Source organism: Nicotiana tabacum, chromosome 23 (assembly GCF_000715075.1).
Source record: "Nicotiana tabacum cultivar K326 chromosome 23, ASM71507v2, whole genome shotgun sequence".
NCBI lineage: Eukaryota > Viridiplantae > Streptophyta > Magnoliopsida > Solanales > Solanaceae > Nicotiana > Nicotiana tabacum.
Genome location: NC_134102.1, coordinates 122084423 through 122104634, shown reverse-complemented (window position 1 = coordinate 122104634; position 20212 = coordinate 122084423). Strand labels below are relative to the sequence as shown.

Genomic DNA, 20212 nt, shown 5'->3' with positions numbered 1-20212 from the left:
CGAATAAAATAAATTATTGATCTCAACCATATGTATTCCATACTTGCTTCATGAATAGCTATTATTTCAACATTATTTGAAGAAGTAGCAACATTAGATTGCTTTGTGGAGTTTCATGATATTATAGTACCTCCACATGTAAAAACATATCCGGTTTGAGATCTAGCTTTATGGAGATCAGATAAATAACCTACATCCGCATAACCAACAAGATCTGCACTATCTTTGTTAGCATAAAACAAACCCATATCAAGAGTTCCCTTTAAATATCACAATATATGCTTAATCCCGTTCCAATGTCTCTATGTAGGAGAAGAACTATATCTTGCTAGTAAATTAGCAGAAAATCCTATGTCAGGCCTTGTAGCATTAGCAAGATACATTAGTGCACCGATTGCACTGAGATAGGGTACTTCGGGACCAAGGAGTTCCAAGGAGTTCCTCATCCTCTTCTAGAGGTCGGAACAAATCTTTATTCACTTCAAGTGATCGAACAACCATTTGTGTACTCAATAGGTGTGCTTTATCCATGTAAAAGTATTTTAAGGCCCTTTCTGTATAGGCAGATTGATGGATAAAGATCCCGTCTGCTAAATGTTCAATTTGCAGACCAAGACAAAGTTTTGTCTTTCCAAGATCTTTCATCTCAAATTCTTTCTTAAGATATTCAATTGCCTTTTGGAACTATTCTGAAGTTCCAACAAGATTTATGTCATCAACATAAACAGCAAGTATAACAGATTCTGAAGCCATTTTCTTTATAAAAATACATGGACAAATAACATCATTTATGCAACCCTCTTTCAGCAAATATTCATTGAGGCAATTATACCACATGCGCCCAGATTGCTTTAAACCGTACAAAGATCTTTGTAATCTGATTGAGTACATTTTTCGAGATTTTGAATATGCTTCAGGCATTTTAAATCCTTCAGGAATTTTTATGTAAATTTCATTATCAAGTGACCCGTACAGATAAGTTGTAACTACATCCATTAGATGTATTTCAAGCCTTTCACGTAAGGCTAAACTGACGAGATATCGAAATGTTATGGTATCCATAACTGGTGAATATGTTTCTTTATAATCGACTCCAGGTCATTATGAGAATCCTTGTGTAACAAGGCGAGCCTTGTATCTTTCAACTTTAATTTTATCATTCCTTTTTCGCACAAAAATCCATTTATGACCAACTGGCTTTATACCAGCATGTGTTTGGACTACCAGTCCAAAGACCTCTCTTTTAGCAAGTGACTTCAATTCCGATTGAATTGACTCTTGCCATTTTGGCCAATCAGATCTTTGTCGACATTCTTCGACAGATTGGGGTTCAAGATTCTCACTATCTTGCATAATGTTAAGTGCAACATTATATGCAAAAATATTATCCACCACTATTTCAGATCGATTTAAATTAATCCCATCACCAGTAGAACTTATTAAAAGTTCCTCACTCACTTGAGTCTCGGGTTCATTGATTTCTTGAGGAATCTCAAAACTAATCAGATCTTGGGTCTCTTTAGGAGATCCCTTCATAATATCATTTTGATCATTTGTTGATTTTTTTTTTTCTAGGATTTCGATCCTTAGAACACAAAGGTCTACCACGCTTCAGGCGCGCTTTAGGTTTACTAACTCTCATGCTAGTAGATGGTCCTGTTGGGATATCAATTCGGATAGGCACATTCTCTGCAGGGATATGCGACTTAGTTATCCTTTTCAAATCAGTAAATGCGTCTAGCATTTGATTTGCTATATTCTGTAAATGGATGATCTCCTGGACCTCCTGATTACATATAGGGGTATGTGGATCAAAGTGAGATAATGATGAAACTTTCAATACAATTTCTCTTTTGATTTCCTTTTTCTCTCCCTCTAATTGTGGGAAATTTATTTCATCAAATCGACGATCTGCAAATCGAGCAGTAAATAAATCTCTCATCAATGGTTTAAGATAGCGAATAATAGAGGGTGATTAAAACCCAATATATATTCCTAACCTTCTTTGGGGGCCCATCTTACTGCGCTGTGGTGGTGCTACTGGCACATATACAGCACATCCAAAAATTCATAGATGGGCAATATTTGGTTCATGACCAAAAACTAATTGTGACGAAGAATATTTATTATAATGTGTTGGTCTGAGACGGATAAGTGATGTTGCGTGCAAGATAGCATGGCCCCAAACAGTAGTGGGCAATTTTGTTTTCATAAGTAGTGGTCTTACTATCAATTGCAGCCATTTAATAAATGACTCTGCAAGGCCATTTTGAGTATGAACATAAGCTACAAGATGTTCAACTTTTATTCCAACTGATAGACAGTAATTATCAAAAGCTTGAGATGAGAATTCTCCAGCATTATCAAGGCGAATAGTCTTTATAGGATAATCTGGGAATTGTGCCCTTAATCGAATTATTTGGGCTAATAACTTTGCAAACGCCAGGTTGCGAGGTGATAGTAGGCACACATGAGACCATCTTGAAGATGCATCTATTAGGACCATAAAATATCTAAACAGCCCACTTGGTGGGTGAATATATCTACATATATCCCCATGTATACGTTCTAAAAAGGCAGAGGACTCAATGCCAACCTTCATTGGTGATGGTCTAGTGATCATTTTGCCTTGATAACAAGCATCACAAGAAAATTCATGATTTGTAAGAATCTTTAGGTTCTTTAATGGATACCCACTCGAATTTTCAGTAATTCGTCTCATCATTATTGATCCAGGATGGCCCAAACGGCCATGCCAAAGCACAAAAGTATTTGAATCAGTAAACTTCTGGTTTACTATAGAGTGTGCTTCACCTGTACTAATCTTTGAATAGTATAAGGCAGAAGATAAAGTTGGTAACTTTTCTAGAATGCATTTCTAGCCAGAAATATTCTTTGTAGTACAAAGATATTCCACATTCATTTCATCTATTGTCTCAACATGATACCCATTTCAGAGGATATCTATAAAACTCAATAAGTTTCTTCGGGGCTTGGAGGAGAACAATGCATTGTCAATAATAAGTTTTGTTCCCTTAGACAGAAATACATTAGCTCTTCCGGATCCTTCAATCAAACTTTATATTACCGAAAATTGTTGAAATGTTTGTTTTTTCCTTATGCAAATAAGAAATGTATTTCTGATCTTTGAATATGGCATGAGTTGTTCCACTGTCAATTACACAAATATCTTTATGATTGGTCTTTGATCCAAACATAATTTGAGGATTATCCATATTCTTCAAAATGACATAAACAAAATAAATATGATAGTAAACATCATTTTCAAAGCATAACTTTTATTTATGTACAACAATTACATAATAATACTATCTACTACAAACAACAAAAATTAAAATATTTATATTTCTACAGATTCACTACCGATCACATGACTTATTTCTCCTTCTGAGAGTGCAAAATAATCAGCTACATTCAAATGAATGAAGTCTAAATTATCTTCAGAAATAAAATTTGCTTCAGCATTTTTCTCTGTCTTCTTCAGGGAGGCTTGATACAGCTCAACCAGGTACTTTGGCGTATGACATGTACGTGACCAGTGCCCTTTTCCTCCACATCTATAGCATGTATTTTCTGGCTTTGCTGCTTGCACTGCTTCATGCTTTTGTTCCTTCCTTTTCCACTACTGGTGGTGAGGAGGGTTCTTTGGTGCATTGTTATTACAACAATTAGAGTTTCCTCCCCGACCACGGCCATAACCACGACTGGGGCCACGTCATCTTCCACGCTTAGCTTGGTGGAAGTTCGTCTTATTCACTTCAGGGAATGGACAAGAACCAGTAGGCCGGCTTTCATGGTTTTTCATTAATAGCCCATTATGTTACTTGGCTACAAGAAGATGTGAGATAAGTTCAGAATACTTTTTGGATCCCATCTCTCGATATTGTTAGTGCAAGAGCATATTCGAGGCATGAAAAGTGGTGAAAGTTTTCTCCAACATATCATGATCAGTAATATTGTCACCACATTGTTTCAATTAGGAAATAATTCTAAACATAGCAGAATTATACTCACTGATAGATTTAAAATCTTGTAGCCTTAGATGAGTCCAATCATAACGTACCTGTGGAAGAACGACCATTTTCAGGTGGTCATATCTATCTTTCAAATTATTTCACACTATGACTGGATCTTTAACAGTAAGATATTCTATTTTCAGGCGCTCATCAAGGTGATGGCATAGGAATATCATTTCTTTGGCACGGTCTTGGTTTGATGCCTGATTTTTATCTTTGATGGTGTCTTTCAGACCCATCGCATCAAGATGAATTTCGGCATCAAGCACCCAAGACATGTAGCTTTTGCCCGATATATCGAGGGCTACATCAAGTTTAGAAAGATTTGACATTATTTAGAAAAGAAAGTTCGTACCTCTGATACTTTCAAAGTATTTTCACGAGATGGCAGAGTCTCGTGCTGATAACGTGTTATAAAATAAAGACTGTAAAGTAAAGACAATATAAAGAGAAACTGATATATTATTCAAATTTCAAACTTATGTACATAATGAACTGAATTCTCATCTATTTATAGAAGAAAGGAAGATGCTAAGTAAGCTGCTACTGCAAGCTGCTACTGTAAGTTGCTGTGTAAGCTGCTACTCTAAGTTGTTATGCCAGATATAGATAATTTTCTACCATGTGTAATATTTATTTATAACGGAGTACCGAAAGAATAAGCTTCTTCAGGAGACTTATTTTCAATAGAGTACTAAATAGATACACATATTTACGACGGAGTCTCATATGGATAAGTTTCTTCAGAAAGCTTATTTTCAACGGAATACTAAATAAATATCTATAATATAATATATTTATAACACAAAGAAATATTATTTTATTTTCTTTGTTAAACAAAACCAAGTTGCACTCGAAAGAAAAAAGGAAGCAGCAGCACCAACACGTGATGTAGAAAAAGAATTTCATACCGTAACTAATAAGACGTCCGAAGGTGAGTCTTAGAACCCGTTTGGCCATAAATTTTGTCAAAATAAATTTGGATTTTATTTGCAAACACATATTTGATCATAGATTTTACTTATATTTTGGTCAAATTTCAAATCCCAAAACCAGCTCGCCAAAATATCACTATTATATTTTTTAAAAATTGTCCCAAACTTTTATATTTTATAAAAGAGCCCACCATTTATTATTTTGTAACGATGTTGCTTTGTCTTCTCGGTCATCTGATAGTGTATCATGTAGTTCTTTATAAAAATAATAATTTTGTATCAAATTTATTTATGTTCAGGACTATGGTTTGCGATAATATAATGAATTGATAATGATACTGTTGAGTATTTGTGATAGTTTTTAGAACTTGTGGGCAGTGACGGATCCAAGATTTTAAAGTAGTAGGTGCTCGGGGATAAAAATTCTAAAAAAAGAGGGAAAATAAGTTTAGTTGTGGGTGCTCGCTCAATACTTATCCAAATATTTTGTTAATTGTATATGTAAATCTACTAGATCTAGTCAAAGACAATGGGTGCTTGAGCACCCATAATGATATATATAGATCCGCCATTGCTGGTGGATATAAGTCATATTTCATATTTTTCCAAACTAAACTTCATCCAAAACAGATGTCCAAACACATTTTCATCTTTAAACAAAACTTCACCCATATCAGATTTTTCAGAATAAATTTGAGAATCTATGGTCAAACACTAGCTTAAAATAGTGATAAAATTGCCCCTGTATAACCTATAAGTAATGAGTTAGAGCCGTAAAATCAATCATTAATACTTGTATCCTATATCTTTTTCCCAAATCTTACGTAAATATTGAATACTTCCTAACACTTAACTGCCCTTTTAACTAATAAGACCTCCATAAAGTGGATTAATTTTCCTTTTAGCAGAAAAGTCACTCAGGTCACAGAAAAAGAAAAGAAAGAGAAAGGATGAAAAGATGGATGAAAAGAAGTGCGAACGACCCATACCATTGAATGGTTTTGTTCGAGACCAGTCAACGGTCAAATGCAAGAGGGTCATAACTAAAAAGTAGAACTCCATGCAGCTTAAATAGCTAACTTCCAATTTCCAAAAGCCAAGCCTAAAGTCACTTCATTTTATATTATCAGCTATGGTAATCGTAAGAAAAAACTTTAATTGCACTAAATATGACTTATTTAACAGATAACATGTATTTTTATTTACACTTATATAACCTAATTATAGTTAATTCATATTAACTCCCATCTTCTTATATTACTTTAATCATAATTCTTTGATACAATAATTTCATGTAGAACACTTATTCTTTCCACTTCATAATTTCAGTTCCTTTCATATTTACCTTTTCCCTATCCACCCATCTTAGTTCTTACAACCGATATTCACTCGCCACATAAAGCACATTAAAAAAAAAAAAATTTATGTAACAATTTTTATTTTTATTTTCATAGCTTGAGCTAATTGTGACTTCTAATAAAAGTGTAGGGATCCTATTTCATCTCACCACAACAATAATAATTTCACTTCATATTACCACAATCGTGAATAACAAAAGAAGTGAGAAAAAGGCTTTTCAAATTTTGATTTTACATGTTTTATGACATTTCAACGAATAGAATTATGTCATCAATAATAATATAGAGAGTCTAAAGTAAAATTATTTATAAAATATAAAGATATTTATTTTTCTTTGAACAAGCCAAAAAAAAAAGGAACATTTAATTATAGCTAGCGTTTAAATATAAATTTGATTGTAATTAATTTTTTTTACTTAACTTATGTTTTGGACATATATTTTATTTTAAAAAAAAGATTGAAATTTTACTAGTGAAAGGAAAAAAAATTCATCCAAAAACTGGCCCAAACCAATTTTTGAAACATTAATTTTTTTAAACTTTTTCCCCAAAACTAATCAATTATGTTTTTCAAAATTCTTTTTACAAAACTATGTACAAACGGAAGCATAATCATTTGATTCTCTTATAATTTAATGTAAATATGTGTCATTGTGAATAAATTTTTCCCCTATCACAATTCCAGCTCCTTTCACATTTACCACAGTAGTGAAAAAAGGGTTTATGGGAAGAAGGAAATGGGTCCCCATAGAAAATGGTGGTAATAATTTTGAGGAGGCAAAGGCTATGATTTGTGATAATTGGCTACCCCCTGACACTTGTTCTCATCATTGACTCTTTGTGCAAAAACCACTCCCCATATTGCACTATTCTAAGCAGTGCTTTTTTTCCTTAAAATAATTGAAAAACAAAAAGGAAAAGAAAAGGAAAAAATTGCATTGCATCCTTTCTATATAAGACCTTCATTTGCACATCCCACTCATATCACTGCAAATTAAAGTTCCTTCTCTTTTCTCTCTCTTTCCCAACATCTCCCCATTAATTCTCATCTGAAAACCTGAAAATCCTCATATCTCAAGAAACTGCTGAAGAAAAATTAAACACAAATCACAAGCATTTGAAAAGAAATGAAAATGATGGTTGGGAAAGAAGATTTAGGCTTGAGTCTTAGCCTCAGTTTTCCAGATAATAATAACAAGAATAGTACAACCAATAATCCTTTACATCATCAGCTCAATCTCATCCCTTCATCTTCACCTTTTAATCTCTTTCACAAAACTTCTTGGACTGATTCTTTCCCTTCTTCAGGTAATTTGTGTTTCCTACTTCTTTACTCTTAATTGATCTATGCATGTTTTCTCAAATCTCATCTTTTCTTTCTTTAATTTTCAGATCTGGTAAAAATCTCACCTTTCTTTACACATTTTCTCCTTTTTTATCTACCCTTTTAATAAAAGAGTTGAAGACAAAAACGAGTCTGTTTTTGTCTATTAAAAGGTGTTAGATTTTTCAATGATATGTAGTATTTTCTCTTAAATTATCATTTTAGTTTAAAAATTACAGTAGTAAAATAGTTACCATTTTCACTATGTTATCATTAATAATTGTTCCAGATGATTTGGTTATGTAAATATTTTTTATTATGTCTGTGCATGGAACTTAAACTCGTACCGATTTACAGATCGGAACTCGGAGATATGCAGAGTGGGGACAAGGACATTTCTGAAAGGAATCGACGTGAACCGGCTGCCGGCGACGGCGGACGCCGATGAAGAAGCCGGCGTATCGTCACCTAACAGCACCATTTCAAGTGTGAGTGGAAATAAGAGAAGTGAAAGAGAAACAAATAACTGTGAGGAACATGAAATAGAAAGAGCTTCTGATGAAGAAGACGGAGAAACTTCTAGAAAGAAACTTCGGCTTTCAAAGGACCAATCTGCTGTTCTTGAGGAGACTTTCAAAGAACACAACACTCTCAATCCTGTAAGTTTTAATTTCTTGTAACAATATCAGTTTTCAGGGGTATTTTCGACATTTTGTTTGTTAGTATATAGATTTGACTTACAGTCCTTCTACTTTGGTTTTTGCAGAAACAAAAGCTGGCTTTGGCTAAAAGACTGGGATTGAGACCTAGGCAAGTAGAAGTCTGGTTTCAGAACAGGAGGGCAAGGTGAGATAATTTTGTCTTCTTTTTAGGGTATTTCTGGGATTTTACTCCACTTTCATAAGAATAATTATCATAATGATATTGAAAACGGTAGCAATAATGAATAATGACCATCTCAATCCCTTCTTTTTTAAAAAAAAATCTATTTGAACGGATTCGAGAAGTGTTCAACATAGTAAGTTGTTTAAGTCATATGTATTTAGATTTGGAATTTAACGTACCATTAAAGGTATTGTTACACTAAATAGATAAATTAACTGTTCATAACTTAAATAAGACCGACAACGTGCTATATTTACACTAATAGATCACTATAATATACTAATATCTATAAGCAAATGTTCATATGCATTGGAACAAAAATTTACAAATAAAGGCAGGCAACTTGCTAATTCATTTGGAGTTTAGCTGCAATATGTAGTTATATACAAACAACAACATAACCCAATATATACCCAACATATACGCAGACTTTATATGTACCTATTCATAATAGTGAAAATAAATATTTGCTACAGCGAATTAAGATACACTAATAGTGGAAAAAATTTAATACAGTGAATATAAGTTAAATTCATTTAAAAATAGTGTTTTTATAAAAAATGGAGATTGATCTGTTGACTAATGGGGTTGATGAAAAAATTGATGAACAGGACAAAGTTGAAGCAAACAGAAGTTGACTGTGAATTTTTGAAGAGATGTTGTGAGAATTTGACAGAGGAGAACAGAAGATTGCAGAAGGAAGTTCAGGAGTTGAGGGCACTTAAGCTTTCACCTCAATTCTATATGCAAATGACCCCTCCTACCACCCTTACCATGTGCCCTTCATGTGAACGTGTCGCGGGCCCACCAACCTCATCTGGTCCCACATCTACACAGGTGGGACCTACTCAACATCGGCCCATGCCATTTAACCTTTGGGCCAATACTCCAAAATCCCTTCACCCAAGATCTTGAGTCAAAATGGATACTCATCAAAACCCCTCTTTAATGTGTGAAACAATATGAGATGACAAACTGTAATAGAGTACTTTAATGTTTGTATGTGAAAATATGAATATAGGTCTATGATATGGTTGTTGGGAATGAGGGATTTTGTGGGTCAAAGAATCTCTGGTTTCTATTATTGACCCTATCCTTTTTCTTGTATTGACAAATTAGGGTTAGTCTTTTTACTCTCTTTTCCTTCCCCACAACTTTTAGATATAAAGAAACGAATAGAATTTTGTTACTATAATGAAAAAGTCCTCCTAATCATATACCTTTGAAATGTTAAGCTCGTTCAAATGATATTTCTTAGACGCTAGATTATAAATCAAGGAAACAAACATGTACAGGAAACAATATTTAATGGTGTTCTGTTCCTCATTATCCGGGTTTTGTTGGTTAATTGCATATCCTATTTCTAGGAGATGTGCCGGTGACTGGGTTCAGGGCACAACCATCGTCCGAGCCGTCTGCTACCAAGTTCATGGGTTGGAACCCATAACAAACTGAAAAAATACTTCTGCCGGTCGACGTGCGGAGGTTGTAGTAGTGTTGAATGAACGGCTGATTTGGAACTAGACCGGGTAACTTTTAAGGTGATCCCGATGTTAGATTCCGAAGAATCGACAATTCTATTGGTGACCCATTCAAAAGAAGCTGGCCGCTTTGACTTTGATTAGCCAATCGAGTACGGAGGGTGCTGTGCTCCTCTTCATTTGTTCCCGTTAACGATCTCAAAGCCCAACACTGCTCCTGCTCGCTACTTGCCCACTTGCCCTTTTTTACTACTTTGACTAGCGCCCGGCAAAGGAATAATTTTTTCCCAAAGCCGACTTCCTTTATCGAGCGGTTCTCTCTATTGACGATAAAAGCGATGGTCCGGACTGTCTGAAATAAGCGGTAATTTTTCTCAGTCCTAATCCTAATAAATACCACGTGAAGCGCGTGATCACCCAGATTCCTAATGCCTTAATTATCTTATATATATAATAACTTATCGACGTCAGCCCCCTTCCTACTCCAGCTAATGGAAAAATGTCATAGAAGGTGTGAAGCGGCGGGGTCTTTAAAGAAAAAAAGCAAAGCAAGTTCCAGGGATGCGGGCAGAGGGGGGTTTCTCGATAGTCCAAAACTAGTGATCTAGGCTTCTCCAGCAAAGAATCGACGCATGCCGAGTAGACTACAATTTGTGGCACCATATCCTACCTATCCCGAAGGGAAGTCTCCAAAGTGGGATTGTATATTAACTCAGTCTCCGACGAAGAAGGTTCAGGCATGCTTCGACTTAGCCCTATGATCCGCTAATTCATCTCTTTTTCTGGTATTCCGCAAAGGAGGTGGATAGGGTCAACGAAAGAAGTGGCGAGGGCAGAAGAAATGGTTTTCAATTCAAGGTTCTCGCTTCTGAAAATGGGTATTAAACAAAGGACATAGTGGGTTAGGTAAAACCTCTTTTGAGAGGAAAGATCTATCAAAGTAGAAAGTCCAAAGCCAAAGATTTTTTTCAATGCGTATGCTTTAAAAGTCAGACTTGGAATATATTATTTATCTGTACTTTATTAATGAGATAGGAATTCGTAGTGGGACTTTCATAGATCCTTCGAGCGAGAAAGGTGCTGCGCCGGGGCCTCCTCAAGGTCATTCAGAACCACTTGTTGGCTGTTTATTGACCATAGCAACGCAATGTTCAGTAGTGGGGCAAAGTATTAGCGAGAAGCTTCCTTTGGGATTGTTTTCCCATGCAATTTTTCTTTTTTGCGCTTATACGCTTTTCTCTGTCTTTGATGTCAAGCCCAGCCCCAGTGGCCCATTGGATTGGATTTCCCCCTTGGGCGGACTCCATATGGGGATAACTTGTTCCAAGTAAAGTCCAGGAATGAATGCTTATTAAGGAATCGGTAAGCTGATGTGCCATTACTGGGTTCCATCCTCTAGCAATTATCGACTCGGGAATGAACGAAGTCGCTTCACTTCAAAGTAGAGGTTTGTAGTAACAGTGGACTGACAGATCAGCTCCAAGGCCTGAGTGCCTAGGTTGCAGTGGTAAGAGTCGCTGCCGATGAGTTCCAGTTGCCGAGTCTTCGATAAGAAAGAGGCGTTTGAGTAAACAGAAGTGAGATCTTTCTAGTTCTTGAACTAGCCTTCCCCAGCTTGAAGTCAAGTGAGGAACTCTTTCTTTTATATAGGCTATTTTGCCTTGAAATCCCATTCTATCCATCTTATTCTTCTGTGTAAGTAAAGACTAGCAGGGCATTCTCTTGCATCAATTCCTCTCTCACTCACGATGAAAGCTAAGAGCTTGCTCGAAGATAGCATTTACTTTCTAGTTGTTATCTTTCCTATCCTTTAGGCGGGGATAGGTTCATAGGAGGACTTGGTTACATAGGAAGGAACGGCTTAAACTAGAAGGGATAAGAAAGGGAATTTGCAACACTTTTAATAGAAGGCCGAGTTGAAACTCCCTCTATCCTCAGTTATTGTGTACATGACAAGCAAGTTATTGAGGGCTCTTTATGCCAAATACTTTTACACTAAAAGGGATAAAACAAGAAATATCCTAAGCAATAAAGATCTTCCTATTGATACTAGCACTAGTGGGACTGGCTCCCGAGGAAAAGGAATTACACTAGATCTTGGTAATGGCATTCCAACAAGCTCGACAGGGAGAGAAAGAAGAGAAGGAGAAGAGGAAGTACGACGAAAAGGGTATGAAATAGGTTGCTTGTAGCGATTGTGATTACTTATTTGGTTGGGATTACCAGCCTGAACAAAGAATAAGATAAAAAGAAGAGTTCCCGCCTACGGCTACATGCCCATTAAGAGCTATACCTGGAGTCGAGCTAACTGCATAAGCAGAGGGGAACTTTCCTAAAAAGCCTAATAGCAATTAACCGCATTGGAAACGACGAATCACACTCTGAAAGGAGGTTCCCTCCCAATAGATGTCAGGAGGGAGCAAGGCGTGATTGCTCTGTCATCCTCCGACCGCCCCCTTTCCACCTCTAAGTAGCGGTGTTGTGTCTCGTTGCAATCATTCCGGTCAATCCATTTCCTGAATCATAGGTAAGGGATGACAGGAGATGGCCCCTATAGGAAAATAAACCAGCCCCTCATTTGAGAGAGTAAATAGAATAGTGTCGGGCTTACGACAGTCTGACTTTTGAACGACTAAGCAACTACTAAGCTCCCACCCACCACCAACCAATTAGGGTAAAGCGTTCATTCATACCTTCAACAGCACCGAGATATTAGCCCATGACCATGTTTACTTCATCTTCAAGAGCAAGCATCCTGGCTCTCAGGGCCTCAGGCAACCCTGGATCCTTTCCTACTTTCTTAGTGATTCCAAGAAGATGCTTCAACCCTGTTAAGTTTTACCTGGCTATCATGGTCCAATAAAGATTTTCAATTTCGATTTGGAATTGTTGAGCAGTAGGTTAAAGATAACCTCCTTTGAAGTACCATGTGTGGATCCGGGGGCTGCTTCTGCGCTGGCTTTGCTAGCTTGCATGACGGGCTGTAAGACACTCAATCAATCGGGCGCTATCCCACCCTTCTACCTTGATCTACACATTCACGCCCTTTAGAGTTAAGGAATGATGGTTAAGAGTTCTTACTTTTGAGTTCCCACTCTGACTATTTAGAAGGCTATAATAATACCTTAATGAATTGAAGCGGATAAAGCTCAGCATTTCTCTAATTTGAATCGAAAGTTGCTTTTTAATCCTCCGCCTTTGAAGGCTGGTTACATCCAATGTCTCCTACGAGGCTGTCTTAAAATCCTCTTTGTCTAGGTAGAGGTATAGCCCTTTTTGAATACATTTGACTTGGTGCTCACTTGTAGGAAGATTCCCCGCTCTGAAGTCAAGTCTTTTTTTGAGCTCTTTCCAAAGAGGTTGGGATTAGACTTTCAATTAGATGTGTCCCGGTCAAATCGTTAACGACAGATCTCTGCAGACGTACTACTTTCAATCAAACCTTCTCTCCTTTACCTTCTTGATTGATAGATAGTGAGGCCTAGGACTTGCTTCCTTAGATTTGTTGATTTTACTCTGTCTTCACGAATTGGATTCGAACAAATATCTCTGGGCGACTTTTCTTTTAATCGATCGTGAGGGTGGTTTCCACTTTATTACTCGGGTAGAGTGAAATGGCTAGGCTCCCCTATCACCTTTCCTTTCGGTGATATAGTTTGCCTTAGCACTTACGAAGTAGACGTCATTTATTGAGTTGAAGTCAAGTTTTTCCGTTCCCGATTCAATTACAGTTGTTCTCGCTAAAGCCCGATCTGATCCCGCTTGAGCGGTAAGGAGAAATCCTGATCTTCCAATTGCGTCAATACTATAAGATAGATGCCTGAATCGCTCCGTGGTTTTATACACCCCAAAAAAGAATGAATAGGCGAGGCGCCAAGATGGAAAAATTACGATAGAAATAAAGCTTGGAAATAAAGGATGCGCTCGCGGAAACAATGAGATCATCAACATAAACTATAAGATAGACTTGAATGCTTGTCAATCGGTATTCTATATGATGTGATGTTGCTAGTTTCATCTGCTAGTAAGAGAAGCTGCGGTGAATGAATTCTTCTTAGCTAAGGAATGTTTGTTGGACACCCACCCATTGTCCAGTTCCGGCTAGCGCTCCTCGTTGCCTTTGTTTGCACGGTCTCATCACTTAGTAGTCTGGCATGCAGTTAAACAGGTTGACCCTGGAAATCGCTTTCTTAAGTATGCTGTACTAGGGGACAATGTATGAGGACGCTCGTGTATATGAAAGAATTTTGGGTAATTGGGCCTTTTCTTTCCTATCAGAAATCTATGATTTCCCATCAAGGTTCAGCTGTGAATTCGCAAAGAGGTTCAAGGTTCGTAATTTGAGTAAGGATCTTTCACCTATCTAAATTCGGGCTCTTATGAACTCTCACCATCCCTATGGCACTATGGCTGTACATCTATAGTACCCTATGAAGAGATTTTTCACTCTTTGTTTTGTAAAGTAGGGGATTGGGGGTTACCGTGCTCTATCTAGAATCGACCGTGTTAGAAGTCTTAAGGTAGAGATTGATGAGCAAAATTCTTACTTGGGAAATTGTGGTCAAGCCCTCCCTTTATTCCTCGGAATCGAGCGGGCATCAAGAATTAGAATCAACCTATATAACATCTGTTCCCATGTAGTCGACATTCTAGAAGCAAAGCTTCCCGGTCGCCTGCCTCCTTGTGTGGAAATGCTTTTCATGATCTCCAGCTCTTTCCCACCAGCTCGTTCTTTACTAGGCATCTAGGCGAACCCGCCGGGTTAATTAACTCAACGTAGCTCATTAGGTCAAAACTAGGGGAGTGCTTACTAATAGAGAAAGGTTAACATCTCTCCGCCCTTATTAGTAGTAGCGAACATCAGGTAACTTCGTGCTGTAAAACGATAGATTGGTAATGAAAGGCAATGTACTAAGAAAATGCAACTCTATTAGACCTTTATCTGGAAAAATCTGGAAGAAAGGCGAGAAAGAAAGGTTGCCTACTACTAATAAGGGTGGGTAAGAAAGAGAGGTGAGGTGACTAGCCTAGTAACTTTATTCAATCTAAAAGGTTGGCTCAGTGCCCTATCCGCCTTTAAGTGAAGGGGCGCATCCACCAAAGATGGCAGCGGGAAAGACGGGAGCACGAACGAGGTAGATTATGCTTTTTTTCATCCTCACTACCTGGTTTATAGTAGAATCTGGAGAATATTAACTTCTCGCATTCTTCTTTTTGGTACGTTGTTATAAGCAGCGATGGTGCTCGATCTTGGGTCTGAGGTATGGGTCGAATCATGATAAAGAAGGTTCGGTGGTTGTATAATTCCCAAGCGGAAAGTCATCTACTTTAAAAGTAGATGGAGTGATCAAGCGGCCCTTCTTGCACCAACATACATCTAATGGCATAGAATGATGTGTCGGTATGAACATGGAACTCCTTATTCCAATCCGGAAACCGAAGGATTGGGGCTGACAACAAACACCCATCTGCATGCTTAAAGGCTTAATCCTATTCCGGTTCCCAAGCGTTATACCTTTCTTCTGCAATGATTCCATTCTGAGATTCTGCGCTTCGAAAAGTCTTTTTTGATGCGTCTGTAACAGCCTATGTGTCCCAAAAAAGAACGTGCTACGCCCGACCCCCTTTTCAGTAGATGAGATTAGGATGAAAGGGCTTTCTTTCATTAACATTCAGTGAAGGTGCATAGCTTCTTTGAGTGTCCCGATGATTGACTACTACATCTAGGGATGGGACTGATCCTGAAAGGGATATGCCCAGGCTCGGAATATCTTTCTTTCGTACCCAAGAGTAGCCCTATTTTAGCGGCACATCGCCTTACCTCTTCAAAGGAAAGTTTTGTTAGAAATTCTGCCTTATTTCATGAGATCTAGAAGCACTTCTGCTACTTTCACTCTTCCCTAGCGCTCTTTTTTTTTTTACTTTTTTCAAAGGGCAATGAAGGCCTTCCTTATAAGTTCTCGCTCGATCGAAAGGATATAACACATACGAAACCTTAGCTTCGCTGACTTTATGAGGTCTAACCTTTGCCACGACATTAGTGGCTTAGCTCTTCGCGCTTCCTGCAGGCTTTTTTATAGAGAGAGAGTAGGGGGGGGCACAAAAGATTGGTCCGCTCCGAAAAGCTGAGTTTTTCGGTTCGCCCCCCCATGTGGTCGGCCTTCTTACCAGTCTGCCTCCTTTCTCTTGATGGAATATATCAATACCCGATCTCCAGCTTTGCTTGCGTTCTTCACCGGCGCTCGCCAGATGTATCACTCATCCCGCTCCCCACAGAGCGGTAAGGAGTCTTCTTGTGTGTTATAATCTTTATGGGAATGAATCGCATATGTTGGTTGAGAATTGCTCGGGAATTCATTGATAATGACTTTGCCAGGTTCTAGGGAGGCTACTCTTCTTTTTTGTCGATCGAGCCGCTTTCCCTCAATCCACTCGTCCAACCCTCTTCACGAACTTGTACAATCGATGCCACAAAGATAGCCAACTCTATTATCAAAGAAATAAGGAAAGGGGTGACAATTTGGCACTAGATATCCGGAGGTGTGGAAAGAGCAGCTGTGAGAAGCGAAAAAATCGTCAAAAAACGATGATTGTTCGTGGAGGTTTCTATAGAAAGACCCCTTGGTTCTGGCAAACGGATCACAATTACAGGTTCCTGGGAGCATACCGATAGAATGAACGAAATACAAACAGTTAACATAATATGGTCATAGATCTTAGGTTGTAACTTGATCATGAGCGAATTGTTGATGTTGCACCCATGAAGTATGGAAAGTGTTCTCCTGCTCGAAGAATGTGTTCCTACCACAATAGTAGTTGAAGAAAGGGCTAAAGGTGGGCTTGGAGAAGGAAGAAAATGAATTTAGAAATCCCGAAAATGAGGAATAATCCCTTTTCTGTCTTTTTGTATCCGTAGTGGAATAAGCCTTCGCATCAGCATCAGCATAACTATCTCCATCTGAAACATCAGAATCCTCGTCCGCAGACGAATCCGTAGAAATAGCTGCCACTTAATAATTTGCCGAACCAACAAACTTTTACAAAAAAGTGCAAACTAGGGTGATCGTAGTTCAGGGGAAGGTTTAGAATCCTATGGGAAAAGATAGGTAAGCAAAAGTGACTAAAGGCTACCAAGACTTTATAGGCCACTCATAATTACTGAAACACCACCCAGAACGAAATGCGCCATCAATGAAGTTGGCCAGTCAAGCCTGATCTTCGACCACACCCTTAACACTAATCTAGAAGCATTGATACACGAAACCCGAAATTATGAGCTTCGGCAACAGGATCCAGACCCCTTCCGAGAAGCTAGAAAAGCATCTGATGGTAAAGTGAAAGCTAAAGGATATAGGGCTACCACCCTCTAAATAAAGATCTAGATACAGAGTCAAAGAAAAGGTAGGGTGTTTCATTTTGGAAATAAACAACTCGGAAAGCTTGATCTGTGACGTCGCATAACTCTTTAGGAAGGCAGTAAGAACAAGATTCCATAGAGAAGTGCCATCAAAAATAGAAGCCAGCCAGTTCCAGCAGAGTCAAAGTCAAATAAGAAGGGCCTTGAGCCCGGTACTCCTTCTTCAAGCTATCACGCCCATCCAAGCCTATTGCTTCTGTAACAGCAAAAAGAAAAGACTGACCGCTACTACTACTTTTACTACTACAACTAGGGGCTCTTCCACTCAGATTCTTTCCTTCGCTTTAGGGAAGGTTGAAAGTGAAGCCGAACGAAGGAGAGTTAAGTTAATTGCTCATTCCCCGGCTACAGAGCATGCCACTTTTATGTTGAATCTGGTCTCGTATGGGGAGTAAGTTAAGCCATTCCACTAAAATACTCTTTATTGATTGAGCTTTCTCAGTCTTGGTTTGAAATCCTTGACAGTTCAGTTCGCGTAGTTCGTAGCCATCGTTAGAGGAAAGAACTTGTATTACAAGGATTCAGAAACTGTAAATCTGGAAATTCCTACCAGGGTGGTGGGTCAGAGCGGATTCCCTTGCTTTAGGGCAGGAATAGCGGAATGGTTAGGGGGCCTGTCTTTAAGCAGTTGGATTCCACGTAGCTATAGCTGCAGAGGATAGTCTCTAAAAGCTACAATCGCCTCTTCCTATTATTCTCCGAAAACATACCAAGGTTTTGGCAATCACTCTACTGACAGAGAACCTAAGAGCTACCAATAAGCCTTTAGGCAGGCAGTAGAAATGGTAAATGTCGTCTTCCTTTACAATGACTTCTTCCTTTCCTCTTCACCATACTAAATTCTAACTCACCCTCGGATAAGGGGATACCTTAAGTCAGCAGCTTCCTTTGAAGATAGGGCATTTACATATACTCCGAAACCGTACCCAGGGAGCTTACATCAGGAAACTCCCAAGCTTGCCGAGGAAGGAACAAAACAGAGAAAGACACCGTCCAATCGCTTTTTTATGCGCGCGTACCACTTTTGAGTATCTTTGCACTGCTAGCTCCCTTAGATTATTGGCTACTAGAAAGACTAGAACTCAGGAACATCAATATGGTTAGGGATCATTAAGGTACGACCCTTAGCCTATTCCTTTCTGCCTTTTGAACGAATCTAGAACCTCAATTAGCAGATTCATTAGAAACCTTTCTTGGAAGACTCAATTCATTAGATAAGCCTAGTACATAAACACTGATAGGATCATTCCTGAAATTAACAAATCATTAATGGGCACTTTGAAGCAAGTTGATCATAGAAGACTAACCTCGTAGCTCACTTAGATCAATCAGTTCAAGCATTGACAAACCCGCCTTCCTTCTGTGTTCAGGACGGAGTCTCTTTCTGCCTTTGTCGAACTACCTTGACGCCTTGGCAGGCTTTGACCTGCTTTCCTTTGCTTACCGGAGAGCGGATTCTTTATTACTGACTTTTCGCGGTTGATCGCACCTTGCACCTAAAGGAGTCGGTCCTTGTGAGGAGGAGGACTCTTCTCTTGCTGTCAAAAGTGCTTACTCATGGTCTATCGTGCAGTTGATGATATCATTCTAGAATAGTTTCCAGGCATACGCCAACCATACATACCGCTTTCTCGTTCAGGAATTTCTTAAGATTAAGGTTCGAAAGGACCAGGCGGCGATGAAGTATGAGTCTAAAACACTATATGCAGAGCTACCTTAGCTCAATAGATCAACGAATCAGGAGATGACTTCTTAAACATTCGCGAATGGAAAAGAGTTGCTTTAGGCACGGACCACAAACCCACGAACCTAGTAGTTGGATCCATGAAGAGACAGGAGAAAGCCATTCATTCCGGTCATTGAGCCCGGGTTGAGGATTGATTGATCTAAACCAGAGACTTGATTATATATAGGAGAAAGGCGTTCTCATACCCTGATACCGCATTGTGGAAACCTAGAACAGAAGAAAGTCACTTTAGGATGGCTCTTTCCTAGCTAGACCGAGTCACAACTACTTATTATAGAAGACTCAGGCACACTTCCCTATACTTCTCCTAAGTGACATCAAAATACTCTTTCAGCCGATTCGAAAGCAGCAATAGATGAGATTGAATCAGACAGAAGGTTCACCCCTCACCCTGGGGGATTGGGGAGTTGAGACTTCCTTGCTCTTAGGCCCGCTGTAAGGCCAATAAGATCAGGAAGAAGGATATTGGATTCTTCCTTTTATCCGGACTGACTCTAATCATGATTTTGACTCTATTATGATACCTCCCTCTATCGCAATAGAAATCGAGAATGGAGGTGCCTTCTCTACACTTGTTTATAGTTGGAAATTCCAACTCAAAGGCCCTAGTACTACTAACTTTGCACCAGAAACAATTGAAGCCTTTTTTCGGTATCCCTTCTCAGACGTCTTATTCCTTGCCTTAGTAATGTGCAATCAGTTACTTGGCACCTTCCCTTATTCTCCTTCCTTTCCTTTTAGATCTGAGGTAGTACTAATTAATGCTTGAATTTCTCCTATTAGAAATAGGGCTACTCTTGGGTACGAAAGAAGGATATTCCGAGTCTGGGCACATCTATTTGATAGCTTTGTTTAGCCTCCTTTACTATGTCAATCCCTTCGTATTGGTTATGGCTGAAGCCGATCCTTTCCTTGGTACTTCACCTAGTGGCTAATCTCAAGTCTCTTCTCTCGACCGGATGGGCCTATGTCACTAGAACAGGTGAGGAAGACCTCCACCAATCACTGTACTGGCAATTCAAGATGAA

General features: G+C 38.5%; 1 protein-coding gene across 1 annotated transcript; it reads left to right on the top strand.

Moving 5' to 3' along the window:
- Positions 1 to 7307: 7307 nt before the first annotated feature.
- On the top strand, positions 7308 to 9756 carry LOC107795152 (homeobox-leucine zipper protein HAT4). The gene is made up of 4 exons (XM_016617736.2): positions 7308 to 7638; positions 8012 to 8313; positions 8421 to 8500; positions 9151 to 9756. Exons 1-4 carry the CDS (start codon positions 7458 to 7460, stop codon positions 9452 to 9454), a joined length of 867 nt encoding a protein of 288 aa, XP_016473222.1. The 5' UTR covers positions 7308 to 7457; the 3' UTR covers positions 9455 to 9756.
- The last annotated feature ends 10456 nt before the right edge of the window (positions 9757 to 20212 follow it).

What these genes read in the sequence shown, in the direction of transcription:
- LOC107795152 (XM_016617736.2), top strand. Translation starts at nt 7,458, where the DNA reads ATGAAAATGATGGTTGGGAAAGAAGATTTAGGCTTGAGTCTTAGCCTC. An exon ending in TGATTCTTTCCCTTCTTCAG is followed by an intron (nt 7,639 to 8,011) that starts GTAATTTGTGTT and finishes ACCGATTTACAG; the next exon opens with ATCGGAACTCGGAGATATGC. An exon ending in AACACAACACTCTCAATCCT is followed by an intron (nt 8,314 to 8,420) that starts GTAAGTTTTAAT and finishes TGGTTTTTGCAG; the next exon opens with AAACAAAAGCTGGCTTTGGC.